The sequence below is a fragment of the Dunckerocampus dactyliophorus genome, chromosome 10 (genome assembly GCF_027744805.1).
Source record: "Dunckerocampus dactyliophorus isolate RoL2022-P2 chromosome 10, RoL_Ddac_1.1, whole genome shotgun sequence".
Classification (NCBI taxonomy): domain Eukaryota; kingdom Metazoa; phylum Chordata; class Actinopteri; order Syngnathiformes; family Syngnathidae; genus Dunckerocampus; species Dunckerocampus dactyliophorus.
The window spans coordinates 12226395-12245398 of NC_072828.1; the positions used below are offsets into that span (position 1 = coordinate 12226395).

A 19004-nucleotide genomic window follows, 5' to 3' on the forward strand; every position below is an offset into this window, starting at 1 on the left:
CTGGTTGCGAGCGCGCAAATAGGTGTTGGTTACGTGCGCGCTCCCGGCCGCGGTGACGTCAGTTCCCAGAGCCTGTGGCCTCTCAAACACTGTGACGTGTGTTGTGGAAATGGCCGAGGAACAAGCCCAGCAGACAATGTTAAGCTTTTAAAGTCCACAAAACACGCAAAGGAGGTGAACGACGTGTCTCCGGCGGACACGACAAACGCCGCGAAGGTTACTAAAAAAGGAGCCAACAAGCTACTCGAACCGCCCGGCCAGCGCCTTTTCTTCTCCGGTGGCTGAGGAGCCACCATGGAGGACATCAACTCTAATATCAACGCCGACCTGGAGGTGCGGAAGCTCCAGGACTTGGTGAAGCAGCTCGAAAAGCAAAACGAGCAGCTGAGGGGTCGCTCAATGATTATGTCCGGTCACCACAGACCCCACAGCGCCGGCTACGAGTCGTCGTCGCTTTCAGCGGGCGATCTGGGTGGCTTCCCCGGGGTGGGGTTCGCCGGGACGGACGGCTACGGCGACCTGTTGGAGAACCGCCGCTGCCGGAGCCCCAGGCTGTCCTACGACGGCGTCAGCTTCAGGAGGGTGTACGAATGCGACGGCGCCTCGGCCGCCACCTCCGGGTCGAGCCGGAACTCGCGTTATTCGGACGATGAGGGCGAAACGTCGATTTTGGACCAGGTGGAGATCTTAGACCTGGAGGACATGGACTGTCTGCATGAGGACGACGACAGCTGGTGAGTGTCATGAGCCTTTTGATGGTTGTCGGACAGCTGGGGTGTACGTGAAGGCACCACAGGGACGACCCTCGTCGGGCCTCTAGTGTTGACCTGTTGTGTGTATGTCACCGTGTACTCTAGTTGCCAACTCTCAGTTCACATTGCACGTGTGTAGGGTTCTAGACAGTTGGCCTCTCAGCTGCTCATCTGCTGTTGTGATGCTGCATTGATTGGGTTGTTGCAACAGCGGTGCTTTGGTGGACCAGTGCATCGGAGCTGTTTTCCTGCATCCATGGTTACATTCCTCCTCCGAATTCCCTGCAGTTAAACACAAGTTGGCTGTTAAAGCTCCTGGGATCCAAACACAAGAGCAGAGCAGGTTGTCCTCCACAGTCCATCTCCTTTTGATAGTAGGTGTGTTTAATCAGGTGTCTCCAACAGGTAGCTTGTGGGCTACTGGTAGCTCACCAAAGGGTCAAAGAATATGTGCTTCACTTTTTAGTAGTTTTACAACTGTTCAATTTAGACATTAAAGCTCTATTTAAGGGCAAATTACCCCAAAATACCATAAAGACAATGACCACACTTTTTGAGTGGAGATCAGCTTTTTAAACACAGTGTTCTCTTGCTCTATCACAGTTCACCTTTCATAGATTAGCTGTTTCGCAGATTTTTTGAGTGCTGCTTTTTTTTTTTTTTTTATGAAAGCGTATAAACGCTGTTACAGGCCGAGCCTTGCCCTTATCTCTTCCCTGGCGTCTGTCTGCACCGCCCATTATTTTCTGTGTCCTGATTGGCTGGAGACCATTGTCAATCAATCGCTTTTGTGCAGTCCTTCCATGTCTCCTGTGTCATTGTTAGCTTGCTTGCTGGCTTGTAAATGAATCTTTGGTTCGTCTGCAGGAATATGTTTTACCAAGGATACAAAAACGCTACAGTACAGTGGAACGGCGCCAGGATGAAAAGACATGGTCACAGGAGTGAAATGTGCGTGAATGACTTAATAATTTCTTGTGCTGATCATTAGGGTTGATCATTAAAATTCAAAGGAAGTTTTGAACTTTTTTGACAGTGTTTAAACAAGAGAGAAATGTGAGAAAATGTTATTGCCTGTCTGAGAAAAGTGTATAAAGTGTATGGTGAGTGGTTTTACAGCCTTAAAATATATAATAATGGTAAAAAAAATTAAGTTGGCAACTTAGTGGATTTCATTTATTGCAGGTAATTTTGCGAACGTGTCCCCCGCGATAAACGAGGGAACACTGTAAAGCACAATTTAAATGTTGCCAGTCATATAGATAAAACACAAATAGCTCACCGCTCCTTTTTTGGTCAAAGTAGCTCTAATAGTGATGAAAGTTTGAGACCCCTAAACTAGAAAGAAATGCATAGTAAAATACAAGATACAGATGAACACATTTTTGTTGCTGTTGATGTTTTTGTACAAAATGTGAGTTGTGGATATCAATATTTTGTTAATGTCCTAGCAAAACAAGCTTATTTTGTTTCTTTGTTTAGGTTGAAATAAGCTATGGCAATAAATGTGCCAAAAATATGTGTAGCTCTCTGCAATTTTCATTTTCTAAAAGTAGCTCTCAGAAGCAAAAAGGTTGGATACCCCTGGTTTAAACCATTATCTTATTTAGCTTCTAGCTTTGTTTGAAAAAGCAGAATTGTTCAAGTGTACCTGACGAAAGTCTCGGCAACAGTCAGATGTTATATTTGCTTCAGGCCTCAGCTTGTCAGACCAGTCTCTTCCTCACAGGATGGCCTCAAAGCCCAGTGATTTATTTTTTAAATTTGGATGGATCACATTGTGTTGTAATCCATGACAAATGTTGCATTTGAGATGGTTGGGATGTAACAAATATCCCATGTTGTCTAATTGGCTGACAATCAAAAAGAGCTACCATTTTTTTTTTTTTAGTTTTGACAAAGAAAAAACTTTTTTTTTTGTGGTTCAAGTTTGTTTCCACCAAGTGGTACAGTTTGGTTCGGTTTGCCACTATATGGTTGGAACTCTGTAGACTGAAGGGTACTGGCTCCCTGACGAAGGTGATTCGGGTGGGATATTTTTGTACAATTTAAGAAAAACTGCACCATGCCGCTGGGTGGAAACAAGGTAACTTAAGGTGCTTTTTTATTGGCATCGCTGTGATTTTTTGTTCCTCAAGGTCTTCCAGTCTAAAAACGACCGACTTACCAATTATTAGGAATGCCCTAACCAATTACTGTAGAATACTCGGCCCACATAAGTTGTTTGAAAGTAATGTGAAGTTATGATGTCAGGAGCTTGGGTGGAGAGACTTCTTTTCTGCACACTTATTTTGTCTCCACAGGATGATTTAGGGTATTTCAAAGATCCAAAGCAGATCTTTGTACCACTTCGCTCTCAGCTCCACCAGATCCTGTAATCTTTGAATTTGCCTCCAACTGAATTGACCATGCGGCCTCTTCTGCCATCTTCCCTTAGCTGCAGCTTTAGAGCAGGAAGTTGATGTTCCACATGCAGGATGGCTGTGTTGATGCGCTACAGAATGTCTTGGAACGTTTCATCACAGGGGACAACCTGCACGGCTGTGTGTGGCGCTGACAGCTGCTAGCTCTGATTTGCCTTAGTGCTGGAAAACCCTTCTTCTCCACTCTTCTTCTGGTCCTCTTCTCTAAAAGGGTTCCGACACTCATTGGTGCCGCTTGTGTTAGAATTTAGAAAAAGGAACAGTCGTCTGGCAGGCGCCTTTCAAGCTCTACACTCAGGACTCCAGGGCTTTTCAGTTTGGACAAGTGCCAGTTGTTGATTCTTAAAACCTTGCTGCAAGCAGTGTCTCTAAAGTTGTTTTCACTGATTGTATGAGCCATTAGAGTCAGGATTCATTTGCGACAGTCACTGTAAACTTGTAACGAGGAGGTGAAGATGCATTGAAAGCATTGTGGTTTGGTTCAGTTTGATACAGAATTGTTTGCATTTCCAATGCCAAGATTATAGAACCTCACTACTTTTCCTGCCTAGAAACACAAGCCAGATATCAAGATTTACACTTCCAAACAGTATGGGACCAACCTGAACAGAATTGTACTGCTTGATGGAAACATGGCTCATTAGTTCAGGGTTCCTACGCAAGTATGGAAAAGCCTTGTTGAGTTTGATTTTTATAAATGTCCAAGTCTGGAAAAGGATGGAAAATGGAAACTCAAGTATGGAAAAATATTAATGTTCCCAAAATAATCACCACTGTTCTGTTATCTAAAAGACTCAATTATGACTAACTAAAAAAAGAAAAGAAATGCATCCATCGGTTTTTCTAAGGCGCTTAAGATGTTTGTATGAGAGCACACAGTAGGAGCCTGTTGCACAAAAGTAGGATTCAGACATCCAGGATAAATGACTGAGATAAGCTTAACCAACCCAAAACAAGAGTGTCTAGGCTTTATTGGTTACTAGTCACCAATTACTTTCCCCGACAGAAGTGGAAGTCCTCATAGAGGCTCACAAAGACGTAAAAGAGCAAATAAAAAAAGAGAGGCAACACCGCCACCGTCATAAAACAAACACAGAAAGAGCGTGCGTAAGTACTGTAGTGCACAAATACACACTCAATGCTCCGCTGAAACCATCATAATTAAAATCCCAATAGTTAATATAAGTTATGTTTGTTGCTAGTTTAACAAATCAAGAACAGCAGTGTACAGTGATTATTAGCACATCACCATACTCGCCCGTAGCTTCACCAGCATGTAAACGTCCAGTTCCCCTCGAGCGCTAAGGCTAAGGGTAATGTAGCACACATCCACATTCACCAACACAATTAACACCTCCAAAAACGTAGTCGCACTGTGTTTATGAATCCGTTTAAATTGTAGGTGAATTTGACTGCACATGTGAGTGAAATTGTGTAACTGTAACTCCATCAGACTCTATAACTCTTTTATCTTGTAGATGTGTATTTGTATTTATTTGGGATGTCCATCCATCCATTTTCTATACCGCTTCTCCTCTTTAGGGTTGCGTGTATGCTGGAGCCTATCCCAGCTGACTTCGGGCGATAGGCGGGGTACACCCTGGACTGGTCGCCAGCCAATGGCAGGGCACATATAGACAAACAACCATTCACACTCACATTCATACCTATGGACAATTTAGAGTCACTAACATTCATGTTTTTGGATGTGAGAGGAAACCGGAGTACCCGGAGAAAACCCACACACGCACAGGGAGAACATGCAAACTCCACACAGAAATGCCCAAGGGAGAATCGAACCCAGATATTCCTGATCTCCAGACTGTTACTGTGTTGGCCAACATGCTAACCACTAGACCACCGTGTGGCCCTATTTGGGATGTGTATTTTATACTGTATATAGTACAGTATGTGTAAATGATCTAATGATTGCAACATTATCTAACATCCTTTATCTACAATTCTGATGTCCCGATCTGATCTTAAAGATCGCCGATCCGCTGTATATGTGAAGATTGGATTATATCGGCTTCCGCCGCGAGATCGGGCCGATCCGGTTGCCGTATCACGTTCGTAACTCGGAGCCACACTCCAACATGGTAGGTGCTGTAATGCGCATCAAAGCTGGTTGCCACTCAACTGGCGCCACCCGCAAGAAGAAAACGCAACACCACCATGTAGACATGACCGCGGTGTACCATGAAGAAGTTAGTTTCACGTTAGACGTTGGATATTCGGCTCCGTAGCTACAGCGGTAGTTCCCTCTGACTGTGCCCGGACTGCTGCGTCATGGTGTAGGGAGCTTGCACAGGAAGTGCCGCTCTAACTGCTGGTTTCTTATAGTAGGTACCTTACAAACACTACTAAACATGTTGAAACGGCGTCGAAAAAACCTTGGGAACTCCTCTTTTACGGAGCGTGAATAGAAGCTAGCAGGGTTCGCTTAGTTTAGCTAGTGCAGCTGTGTGTGTGTGCGCGACTCAAAGCCCACTGATGACGTGCAGGTTCTGAATGGAAAAAGACGAGAGGCACGTTTATTTTTGCTCTCAGCGCCTATCAACCATCAATTGCCATTCTCAACACACACAACACATTCACGGCCTTCAAAATAAGAGCGCTGTTTGTCACATTTGTCTAATTGTGTAAACAAAATAAGGGTGTCATTAAAACATCTTACAATAATAACGCGATTGGAATGATATCTGTGACTCCATCTTCCTTGATCACAAGCACGGGCATGGACTTTTATTGGATTAGGGACCTGACTCACAGAGGTTTATTACAAAAGCCAAACAATATTGTTGGTCATGCTGTGTAATAAAAAAGTAAACTCAGCAATACTTTGGTTGCATTATTTTTAATGCTTTGAAAATCTATTTTCATAACCATATTCAATTCCACAAATTCATGTTTGTAACAGAAGCTTATTTTACAATAAAAAAAAAACAACAACAAAAAAACCCCAAAACAATCGGTACCGGACTATAAAAAAAAACCCGAATTGGACCGGAAGCCAATGTATTGGGACTTCCCTATCTATAATGATTGAAATTAATGATGACAAATGTTGAAATAATGACAGTGGGTGTAGTTGAATGTGATAACAGTGTGTAGTGGGCAGTGGAATCATTATTGGTTTCCATTTATGGTGACGATTGATTGAGATATGGGATGATATCCTGGACCTTAGCCTGGTCTGGAGCAGTCTAACTCCACAGAATAAATCTCACTGGTAACTTATGTCAGAACTTATCCCGGTATCCACTATCTCACTTTTGTGTAACTGGATCATGGATAAATCGAGCTATCCCGGCTTAATCCCTTATCCTAGTTTTGTGCAATGGGCTCTAGGCGACGCATCTCGGTAAACATTTGGGAAGATTGACAAGTTGAATGGCCAGCCCCCTGCTCTTACCCCCCTTCAGTCCATTTTAAGGCCCACCCAGATGTAAAGTTTTACTGCTGCTTCAACAGACAGGTGATGTCCACACACATTTTGTCCTTATCTTGGACAGAACTCATAATGGGCAAATGTACATTTTCTGACAACTGGCTTAAAAAGCCCAAATATAAAGACTAGTTGGCTGAAGATCTCAAATGGACATAAAATAGTAAATGCAGACTTTGTGTTAAATCTTTTGACATCTGCAACATGGGGGTGGTGGCGGTTGTGAGTCACATGCAGGGGAAAAAGCACTGTCGTCTGGTCGCCGCCTCCTCTGCAGCACCGAGTGTCACTACATTTTTGACTCAACCCAGCGTGAGACCAAGTCCGACAATGTATCTGGGTTTTGTCTGTCTTTGTATTATCTCCTGGAAATGATATGAATAATAAGAAGCGATTAATTCCATCATTTGTTTACATGATACATCTATTTCCTATTGTCTGAAAAAAGTATGACATTTTGAACGTCAAGTCCGTGGGAACCCAGTTAGTTTGACAGTATCGCTCAAAACTGAATATTATTATCTTAACAATTTGAATACCGCTCTATTGTGTTCACTGAGTGTAGTTTCCACTGCAGCAGAGCTCATTTGAGAAGGAATCTGGTTCATGTTGGGAAAAAAAACAATAAAACTACGACTGTAGACTGTTTCCACGCAGTAAATTGACAGACACTGTAAGTATGATTTCAACTTTTTGCTGATGTCATTTCAGGCTTTACGAGGCCAAGTTGAACAGTCCTCTGCAGAAAGCGCTGAGTCCCGTCGTGTGGTGCCGCCAGGCTCTCGACAACCCCAGCCCCGACATGGAGTTAGCCAAGCGCTCGCTCATCCACAGACTGGACCTCACCATGTCAGGTAACGGACAGTCCCTGCTATTACTACTATCTCGAGCATCTTGAATCAGAGGTTACTCAAAATCCATTAGTTCATCCAATAGGATTCTTGCTCTGCTGTGGAACACTTGAGCGCCTGACAGGTGACAATGAGAAACATGCCCTAGTTTTACCTTGTTTTTTTGAGTTGGATATCCTGATTGAATCATTAGATTTCTAACTTAAAGTCCCTGAAAGTCAAAAGAATATCAGTCAAGCACCCACTGACTTCAATCCATCCTGGTCCATAATCAATCTTTTGCCTTTTTGGTCCATAGCACAAGGGTCTTTTGGGTCCTTAAAGCCGCTGCAATTGTTTTTTTTTAACTACGTATTGATAACTTTTCTACATGACCTTATTGCCACCACCAGCAGACATGCAGACCATTTAAGCATACTGGACTGATTAGCAGTGGTTCTGAAACTATGCTTAAAGTTTGCTGTCTGACACTTTTGCTTTGATTGTGTCCCACTTGACTTTTTGACTGTCTTTAAATAGAGTGGGTCCCTCACCCGGGAGGAGTGGGGTGTGGAGGGGGGCACGCCTCCTTGTGACTAAACTCAGAAGCTTCTGTTTCTATTTTGACAGCGGTATGCTCATGTGACGCTTGTAACCAGCCAGTGTGACGTGATCTCTGTCATACAAAACAATCTGCACCTTGACACGCTGACGCCAAAATAATAATCAGTCCATTTTTTAATGTAAAACACACAATCCAATTCTGGAGCTCTGGAGTAGCTGCAGTGTTATACTCGTCAGTCTGCACTTTGCTGCATTGCTCGCTGCCCTCAGTTTCTTCCTGATTAAAGGTGTTACTAGGCCAATTGTATCATGCTTAGGCCCACTTGATACCTAAAGTGTAGCACGTTTGGCTTGTGTGAGTGCTCTGATTGGTGCTCAAGTTCGACACACTACTTTGCAGGATTAGAAGAGGTGGACAGGATATTGTTTATCGTTCCTCTCAGGTTGAAATGATAATTGACACATTTCATAATATAAATTAATAGAAACACTCAAAAATAATCAAAATGTCAACACCCATGACTACATTTGTGTGGGTGTTAAGTATGTCATTTAATTAATGCAGTCGCTTCTGTAATTATAACTATTGACTACAGAAATAATCTAAAAAATAGGACAGGAAATAATCCACAAAGTCAGGGAAAGAGCAGTAATACAATGGTGTAGAAGTGATGGCACAAGTTAAATGGTTCGAAGACCAAATGCTCAGTATGAGCACAGGCCAGCGGGGGCTGAGAGGCAGAGGGGGTATCGCGGCCAAGTCCAGCATGGTACGAATGGACTAGCGTGAGTTCGCCCTAAAAATTGTCTCCTTACGTGAGGAATAAATACCCTTGCCCAAAGACACCAGATCTCCTCCACTGTTGGGGTTTGCTGATGTGCGCAAGGTCCCCAAGCCAAGCCTCTGCAGTCAAATCCTTTGGGAGTGAGCCACTGCACCCTCAGTGAAAAGACCTTTGAGGACAAACACATTCTGCTGATGTGTGACCAGCAGTGACATCATGAGTGTAAGTAAGGAATAAGGATCACGTCACCCTCCAGGCGACTCGCTTATGTCAGAGTGTAACACGCAGCACATCTTCACTCGGACACACCCTCCCCAACCACCCTCCTGCTCACTAAAACATGTTGCCATGGTGCTGGGTTTGTGGTAACGACAGAAAGAAGACGGGTGCTGTTTAGTTTGTCTGTATCCGCCTAGCCGGTTGTGCGTCAGCTCCTTGGCCTTAGTTACACAACAAGCAACAACAGGGAGGAGACGTGTTTGAGATGATTGTCTCCATTTATCTGACGCAGGGCATGAGAATTCTATCTCTGACCATAGCCTGTTCAGGCTTTTAGCCTGCTCTCCAATGTGGTATTCAATCCAACAGATGTTTTCCACCATCGGCCCATTTTCTGTACCGCTTATCCAGAAACTTCTCAGTGCGAGTGCAAACCACTTAACCACTGTGCTGCCCTTTCTTCATCATTCTTTGTCTTGTTGTATTACTTCACAGCCAGTAGACAGCCAAAGAAGTGCCGCCCTCCACATCGTCGTCCTCAGCCCCTCAGGCTGTTCTTGTCCTTGTGTGGCGTGCTTGGTGGACGACGCAGTCTTCTCTCGCTGTGTGACACCAATCACAGCCTGCTACACAAAGTTCTCGGACAACTTGTCTTGTTATAGGATGCTGGGATCCGAGGACACGTTTATTATCCGCTTGGTCGCGGTTGACTTTAACCTGCATCCTTTTGGCATGAGTGTTCCGTCCTGAAAGTGAGTGGTGCTGCCCTGATCAAAAAAAAAAAACTTTAGCTCTAATTTTGGAGCCTACTGTTCGACACCTGAGTGAAAGTGTTCTAAAATATCCCTGGGATGGCAGTGCAATGTGTTAAACTGCGACATGGTCTACTGCCTTCGTACTCTGCCCGTTCAATGGCCACTACCTAAATAATGCAGGATGACAAAGTGGGGGTGGAGGTAATGCGGGGAAAAAGGAAGCAGCTGATATGACTCCTTTTTGTGGGAACATCAACATCTCCAAAGGCAGAGACCTCACAAAAACTAGTCATGTCGGAGCCGTAATGGGGGTTACATATCCAGCATACAAGCTAGGACAAGAACAGGACATGCGCAGCAAGTCTCAGCACAGACCTCATGACTTGAGACTTCACACTCGCTTGCATTGTGCTCTCACTTGAATGCCGTCTATTGTGGAGTGTGTGCGGCCTATGCTCGCCATATGCTTTAATAGACTGCAAGCAAAACACTGTCAGCCTTGTTGTTGACAAGCCCCCCCGTTTTGCTAGAATAGCTTCTAGTCTGTTTGGAAGACAACAAGATGTTGGTTTATTCCACATTATGCAATTCATATTCTGTGTCATTGCAGCCAACAAGCGGCGGAGTCTCTATGGGAGTGGATACAACCAGCAGGTGACCTACAGTAGCCCGTACAGCACAAACGCCGCAAACAGTCCCTACAGCAGCGGCTTCAACTCGCCCTTGTCCACCCCCAGCAAGGTGCCCATCGTCAGGCAGCAACTGATGCCCGTAAATGCAGGTAACATCTGTTGGCCGTGGGAGATTGTGGATTGTTTCTACCTGAGTGGTATGGTTCAGTTTAGGCTGCCGCCGTACAGTCTGGAATGGTCCGATCCATTAATTGTCAGCTATGCAAATCGAGGAAGGCCAAAGAGGAAACAAAGGACAACAATGAGGGACATTTCTCTGCCATGTGTCTAATGTCGCCCTTTGGGTACCCCCAAAGAAGGGTGCTAACAAGTAGTTATTTTAGTCCTCTCACATTTGTTACAATGGAAATGCAGAAAAGAAGAAAATAACCAAAATATACTGCTTGGTTTTTTCCTCTCCAGCGCACCAGCGGAACGCGACATCAGAAAGGAATCCGCCGGCTGTCAGCCCGCAGTCGTCGGTGGACAGCGAACTGAGCACCTCCGAGATGGATGAAGACTCAGTCGGCTCCTCGACAACCTACAAACTCAACAACGTCAATGATGTCCAGATTCTAGCGCGCATGCAGGAAGAGAGTATGTGGTGCCCTCTCTCTTTTTCCAAGCAGTTTTCCAGGTGGGTAACCATGCTTTCCGTCAGGTCTAAGACAGGACTACGCCGCCTCGGCATCCAGGCGGAGCTCAGGTTCGTCCTGCCACTCGCTGCGACGCAGCACCTTTAGCGACCAGGAGCTGGATGCGCACAGCCTTGAGGACGAGGAGGAAGCGGTGCACCCGGCCTTCCACCCGCCCTCCAACCGCTTCAGCCCCTCCCCTCGGCACTCGCCCCGCGCCTCCCCCAGGAATTCGCCCCGTTCACGCTCCCCTGCCCGCTCCATTGAGTACAGCCACGGCCGCGGATCGCCTCAGCCAGTCATCAGCCGCCTGCAGCAGCCTCGCCACTCGCTGCAGGGTCATAGCCACGATCTGCAGACCAACGTGGTGAAGAATGAAGGTGAGCACAACCGGCAGGGACATGCGCCAGATCAGTCTTGTGTTTTCAACCAACATTTTTGTACTATTACAGAAAAACTCCGTCGTAGTCTTCCCAACCTCACGCGCTCCTCTGCGGCACCACTTCAGGGCCCAGAGCCTGTCAAGAATAGCCGAAGCTGCGAGTCCAACTTGCAGGTGCCAAACAGCGGGTCTCCTCGGCACCAGAGCCCGTCAGCCCGTAAGTACACCACACACACACACCTGCACGTAATTGTTAACTCTTTGCTGCTTTCACCTGTCTGTATAATGCAGCAGTGTTGTACAGTGTGGCAGGAAGAGATGCAACATGACAGGCTGTCTTGTTGTGGCTGATCAGCAGTGCTCTCAACACCACAAAATGCTGCAAAGGCTTGGCAGGGCTGTTAAACAATTCTTCCTCTCTCCACACACTTGTGTTAATATCACCTCAAAGGAAAAGTGTCCTATCAGTGGCAGCCAAGGTTTTATGTACTCGGGGGAGATTAACGTCCCGACACAAGCGTTTGGACTATCCATTTGATGTAATCCTTTAATGTGGGATGAAGTTAATGGTGTTCTTCATAATCTGGGAGATGTAATCCCTCTCTGTTACAAGAGGCACAGCACGGGGTAGGTCAAAGGGCAATCTTGAATTTGTGAAATATGGCTCTATCCACTCACAGTGGCCTTTGGACCTCTTGTGCATTAGTGTGACTTTTGTTAACGGGAACTCTTCATCTTTAACAAATCCACTCTTTTGGCTTTGGCACTGACAGCATGTATCTCATAAACCGCACCCCCCTTCCCCTTGCTGGCAGCTTGGCTGTCAAACTTCCTGCCAGTTTATGGGCTGGCAAAGGTTTGGCTGCGGCGCCCTCTGGTGGTATGCAAACTTCACTGCAGGCCCCTCTGTGCCTCTTCCGCTTTGACTCTGTCAGGAGGTGGAAGTGAGCGGCTGTGCTGAAAATGTGTCTATTTTTCAACAGCAGCACGTCAGCCCCCGAGACACTCAAGCCCCTCGGCCCCAGCCCCCAAATCCAAACAGCACCTCCAAACCCCGGTGACCCGGCGAGGTAACAGCCAACCAGCATCATACACTCACTGGTGGACTGGATGAAATGTTGGATCACATATGATTATGGAGGCGGGGTAAATCTTGCCAAGGAGGGTTGCTTCACACCTACGGCTCAGTTTTCCCTGGTCTGAATCAGTTGTGCGTTTTTTTCCAAGCGCACTCAAATGTGTCACGCACGTCACATGACAGCCCTCTCTTCTCCTATTGGTCAGGGCAAGAAGTAGCGACAGAAACGGCGCTAATAAAAAGCACATCATGATCACTTGAATACTGATATGAACAATCTAGCGGGCTATAGCACACCAGTAAATATTAAGGGGATGTCTAATTACTGAATAAATGGATGAGGACATGCTTACCACTTACATGCTAAACTGCTGTCATCTGTTTATTCTTTTTAATACGTACAATATTTACAGCAATTAATGTAATAAATAATGAATTCATTAATTCATATAATTTAGGGCCTAGGTTCCCAAAGTGGGGTACACGTACCCCGAGGGTATGTCAATTGTCACGGGGGTATGTGAATAAAAATGAAAAACAATTAGCACCTAACACCCACCATTACAAGCGTACCTGAACGCCTCATAGCACAGAGCATACAGTCATAGCAGAAAGAAGGAAGGAGACGCAGCAGGAAGTTCTTCATTGTGAGTTACATGAATAACTACCGTAAGTTTGACGATCATGTTGTGTATTAAGGGTGTTTCATCTTGAAGGGTTAATTTACGTTGGTGTTCCAATCCCCGCACTGTGAAAACCTGTCAATGTATGTGCGTGTCAGTATGAGAGAATGGGGATCCTCCTGAAAATGAGGCTTTATCACTGCTTGCATGTATTTTTGTACTTTGGATACTGCTTTGATATTTGTTCAACTTTTATCAACATTTGATCATGCAAAATACACGTTTGAACCACAATTGCTTACATACTATAAAATTAATTAACTAATGTATCATGTTTAATATTTCAATTTAATGAAAATTAACAATGGTTTATGTTTTTGAAGTGTGCAGGAGTAGGGGGGTGCATGGCTTCCAGTCAAATATCTGAAGGGGTACGCAACTGTGAAAGGTTTAGGAACCACTGATTTAGGGTCTTACCCGATTGGTCCATTTGTGAGAAAATAACACAAGATAAGTGTCTACTTAAAGATAAATCAGAATAGAGCCACAACGTTTGAGGAAAAACGCCTGTGGCGCCGCTGCTCTGAGCCACATCGTCGGACCTTGCCCCACCCTGCGCTGCACTGACCTAAGGCCTGTCTCTGTTGTCTTTGTCTAGTCCCACTCTCCTGTTGCTTTGGCGATGAAGGTGACTTTAGTGAGTATTCCCTGACTGGGTCACAACTCTTGTTGTCGATGTTGTCGTGTTTGTGGCTCCTCCTCAGCGTGGTTGTGTGTGTGTCTGTGTTGTGCATGTCATCACATTAAGAACTAGAATGGCACTCAGTGGAGGGCAGACCTCCACCAAGGCCACATTCCCACTGGTACTTGGCTTGAAGTGGATCTACTCGCCATAGACACTTGAACTGACGCAGACGGTACTCCCAGGTACTATTTTGAAGTCAGAGTAGATACAATATGAGTGGTTGCTAATTGGTCCATTTGTGTTGTACCATTTGAAGATACACGGCTAGAAACGTCAACAAATTAACACACATGCTAATATTAACTTGTGTCTTAGCTCTGCAGTATTATACTGTACAGTCTACACCTTGCTGCTGCACACCATTTTCTCTGAGTTGAGCTACTACTGTGCAGTGGAAAAAACCAAGTTAAATCAGCCCCAAATTAAACACGTACATGGTACCCAACCTAGCATTACTCACTGAGAAATATTGCGTGTAATGTTAAAAGTTGGGGCCGTATTCCATGCCTCCATTGCTGAGGCAGCCGATCGGAGCTGCAGCTGCAAGGTGGTCAGTGCTAGTCGTGGCAACAAGCCCCGAACCCGATGGTGGACACCAGAGGTCAGGGCTGCTGTCAAGCTGAAGAAGGAACATAGATGGCTTGTGGGACTCCTGAAGCAGCTGACAGGCACCGGCAGGCCAAGCAGCACACGGCTTCGGCGGTGGTCTAGGCAAAAACTCGAGTGTGGGAGGAGTTCGCCTCAGATAGTCCAAACGCCTCAGAAAGGGGAAGCAGTGCCCGGTCCACACTGTTGGGGTTGGGGACCTGCTGACCTCGACAGGATATAGTCGAACGGTGGAAGGAATACTTTGAGGCCCTTCTCAATCCCACTGACAAACCTTTCATAGAGGAAGCAGAGTCTGAGTACACGAATGTGGACAGTTCCATCACCATGGCTGAGGTATCTGGGTAGTCAAAACGCTCCCCAGTGGCAAAGCTCTGGAGGTGGACACGTTAATTCCTCAAGGCCCTGGATGTTGAGGGACTGTCTTGGCTGACACGTCTCTTCAACATTGCGTGGAAGTCGGGAACAGTACCTCTGGATTGGCAGACCGGGGTGGCAGACTTTTCAAGAAAGGTGACCGGAGGGTGTGTTCCAACTATAGGGGGATCACACTCCTCAGCCTACCTGGGAAAGTCTATTCCAGGGTGCTGGAAAGAAGGGTACGACCGTTAGTCTGTTTCCGGTGAGCGCTGGCCTCCGCCAAGGCTGCCCTTTGTCACCGATTCTGTTCATAATTTTCATGGACAGAATCACCTATGGACATAAGCTTTGAGTCGTGACCGAAGGAACGAGATTGCGGATACAAGCGGCTGAAATGAGTTTCCTCCGTAGGGTGGCTGGACTCACCCTAAGAGACAGGGTGAGGAGCTCAGTCATCCGGGAGGAGCTCAGAGTAGAGCCGCTGCTCCTTCACATCGAGAGGAGCCAGTTGAGGTGGCTGGTGCATCTTGTCCGGATGCCTCCCACACACCTCCCTGGTGAGGTGTTCCGGGCATGCCCCGCCGGGAGAAGGTCCCGGGGCAGACCTGCAACACGCTGGAGGGATTATGTCTCACAGCTGGTCTGGGAACGCCTTGGTGTCCTCACAGTGGAACTGGAGGAGGTGGCCGGGGACCGGGAAGTCTGGGTTTCCCTACTGAGACTGCTGCCCCTGCGACCAGGACCCGGATGAGCGGAGGAGAATGGATGGATGGATGTTAAAAGTGGGAAAATTTTGATCTGCACCAGAATGTGCTTCCACCAACCCATCCACAAAGTCTACATTTTTGTGTAACCCTGTTAACGGTTAAGCATAAACAAAAGAATAGGATGGAGAAGGAAAAAAGCATAACCTCCTTGGCAGAGGTAATGATGGTAATGAGTTCTTCTCTAGTTGATTTAGTTCTGTTCTGGTTCACATGTCTATACATGGTAAGCGTGGTTGGTAAAGACATACTTCATGCTTTGTTCCCAACATTGTTCAGTTCATCGTCATGCTCGTCATGCTAACTTTTAGCACTTAGCTTCCATACAGGTGTGTCGTGTCATGTTGTCTTTCCTGCTCCTCAGTTCCAGCATCCAGTAAGCTGCGGACCCCAGCCACTCCCTCGCCCCTTGCCTTGAGGCAGCCCGTCAAGGCCACTGCCAACCCCGCCTCAGTCGCTGGCTCCACCCCAGGTCGCTCCCTGGCTCCGCCCCGCAGTGGCCTGCCTCGTCCCAGTGTCCCAGCGGGCGGCGGTGGGGGTATCCCTCTGCCCCGTAGCAAGCTGGCGCAGCCTGTACGCAGGTAAGCCAAAACATTGTCCCCCACCCCACCTCAAAAAAATCACTCATGTTGACAAGCGTTAACTTAAGTCTTCTTTCAGAAGTCTGCCAGCTCCGCGGATCTACAGTGGCACCAGAGACAACTTAAGGGAGGGCTATTAACGTGTTGCTGATCTGAGCCAGCAGGGGGCGCTCCCCTCAAACATAAGAAGGAAGACTGCATGGCACTTTATCTACCTTGATGACTTTTTACGGTGACAATGCCCCAGGAATATTTAAAAAAGTAATAATAATAAAGAGGAATAAGAAGGACCCTCCATTGTGTCCAGGATGGGGTCACGCATGCAAACGGCCAAAAGAGAACGCCAAAGAACAAACGCCTGCCTGCTTCGCCACAGACAACATGCCGGCACTCTTGTTGGGCTGCTCAAATGTTCCCATGTCGCCTTATTCTCAGCGACCACCGGGATCAAGAAGACACCTCTTGACGACGTACGAGTGAGCTTTGTGACGTCAATGACCTCCAAGACAATGCCAATGGAGAATGACGGCCACAATCAAAATAAATCTTTCCTCTTGTAAAAAGCACCCAGAGAGAATGCACAACTTAACTTATTGAAATTACGCCAAGGGATCCTCCACTGTTTGGGCAAGTATCGCCTATTAGAAGTGTCTGAAAGTTTTTATCATGATCCAAAAACCACATTTTTTAAACGCGGGAGTCGCCATCTTGTCTTGTCCTTACACAATAACAACATTTGTAGTCAGTCATGTAAATTACTGAAAGTGTTGCAAATAATGGGCTAGATGACTGAGTACTTAGAGGGGGATCATATGTTGCGTTTCAGAAAACTGGGAAATGGAAATTTCCAGGAAGTTCCAACTCACGAATTTGCCACCATAACGCTAGTGCTAAACACTTCTGACTCCAGGTGGGATGTCCATACATTCATCCATTCATTTTCTATGCCGCTTGTCCTTACTAGGGTTGTGGGAGTATGCTGGAGCCTATCCCAGCTGACTTTGGGCGAGACACCCTGGACTGGTTGCCAGCCAATGGCAGGGCACATATAGACAAACAACCATTCACCCTCACATTCATACCTATGGACAATTTAGAGTCACCAATTAACCTAACATGCATGTTTTTGGAATGTGGGAGGAAACCAGAGTACCCGGAGAAAACCCAGGTGGGATATTTACCTTGCCAACCACAGCCCATGATGTGAGGTCATCATACAAGATGGCAACACCCATGTTTTGGATTGAATTTGATCCAAATAGTGGAGGATCACATTAAAGACGCCACACGTCAGTATCAGTATTCTTAATTTTTCAAATGTACATTTGAACCTCGATTGCAAGCTAACGCTCCAAAGCATTTTTTGAGTTGCTGTCTTTCTTTCCAAAGGCTCAAGTTGTAATTTTTCCATGAAGTGCTTTGATCATTTTGTTACGGTTCAGGTCTGAAAGTCTCAGGCGGAGCCAAGGTGACAATAAAACAAAACCACTGGCACTGACACCCCCCCTTTACCATGACAGCCTTGATTGTTTTACCGACTACCAGAATACATCGTGACGTCGCTCATTTTGAGACAAAGCTGGCAAAAGCCGACCATCTTTGCTCATCCGGGACAGTTAATCATAAGGATGTCACATGACCTGTTGGAAAATCAGCTTCATTTCATTTTTGCTAGATTTTTTTTTTTTTTTTTCACTTTCAGCCATTTAAACGTCAACGTTATTGGCTCCTTATATCTCTTCCGATAACTTCTCAGTGTGTCATTCATGCTTTAAAAATGAGGAAAAAAAAGAACTATGATGCTAGAAGAAGAAAAAAAGTGTGTCCATGGTGGGGAAGCTCATCTGCTAAATTGGTGTGGTGGCTTGTTTAACTAGTGCCTAATTTTAAGAAGTGTCACATGATTTTAAGTGTCTATTCATTATCATTTTTGTTGTGCCAATTTCAGGTTTGCAAAGTTTACTGGCATCTTTGCTTTTATGGATTTTTTTTGCCTGCCTGCCTATTTTTGTAATGGAATCAATACATTTATTATTATTATAATTGCTTTGGAAAAATGTTTGAATATGCGCCTTCATATTTATAGCTTATCACTCATTGTGTAAATGTAAAAAAAAAAAAACAACCTATTTATTAAATAGAGAGGTGCCTCGGATGATATGCAGACTCAGTGGGAGGAATGTTGCTAAAAGACCAACCACACCTTTTGTGTGACACTTTTTGTTATTCGATCCTTTTTAAATTCACAAACATGACATTCAGTTTTTTGTGTAAAGTCACATTTCAAATAAAAGTGGAATTCTTTTAACTTTTTTTGTTATTTTCCATTTGCTCATTGTTTTGGTCCTTTGAGATACACTACACAAAATTTTGCCACTGATGTTACATTATCACAACAGATCATAGCATTCTCCAAATATTATGCAAATATGGCCCCTAGTAGTTTTGACAGTAAGATATTAGCGCAACTGGACACTGCTGTTAAATTAAATCAGTACGAAGACTCTTAAATATCAATGTAGAGTCTTCAACAAACCTAATGATGTGTTTTCTTAAACATCGAAACACAACTTAGTGTCTTCAACAAACCTAATGTATGCTCTAAGCTAGTTTACAGCTTTCACGCATCCTAAAGTATGTTTTTGTAATCACTGAAGACAATGTAGTCTTCAACAAACCCATTGTATGTGTTTTTGCAACTACTAAATACGATTTAGTCTTAAACACTTCTTAATGTACGAATTGTTGTAGCTATTGAGGGCAATGTACAGACTCTTCAATGA

The 19004-nt window shown here is 45.3% G+C and overlaps 1 protein-coding gene across 6 annotated transcripts; it reads left to right on the top strand.

Moving 5' to 3' along the window:
• Window positions 1-70: 70 nt before the first annotated feature.
• On the top strand, window positions 71-18748 carry slain2 (SLAIN motif family, member 2). 6 transcript variants are annotated; one of them, XM_054788778.1, is made up of 10 exons: window positions 71-734; window positions 7335-7477; window positions 10387-10557; window positions 10871-11044; window positions 11109-11462; window positions 11535-11681; window positions 12448-12534; window positions 13824-13862; window positions 16005-16221; window positions 16301-18748. In XM_054788778.1, the coding sequence occupies exons 1-10, from the start codon at window positions 295-297 to the stop codon at window positions 16359-16361; spliced, it is 1833 nt and encodes a 610-aa protein (XP_054644753.1). In that variant the 5' UTR covers window positions 71-294; the 3' UTR covers window positions 16362-18748. The 6 variants fall into 6 exon arrangements, 4 of the variants coding, with proteins under 4 accessions (XP_054644753.1, XP_054644754.1, XP_054644755.1 ...); XM_054788779.1 differs by lacking the exon at window positions 13824-13862 and having other exon boundaries at window positions 72-734; window positions 16301-18747; XM_054788780.1 differs by lacking the exon at window positions 12448-12534 and having other exon boundaries at window positions 72-734; window positions 16301-18746.
• The last annotated feature ends 256 nt before the right edge of the window (window positions 18749-19004 follow it).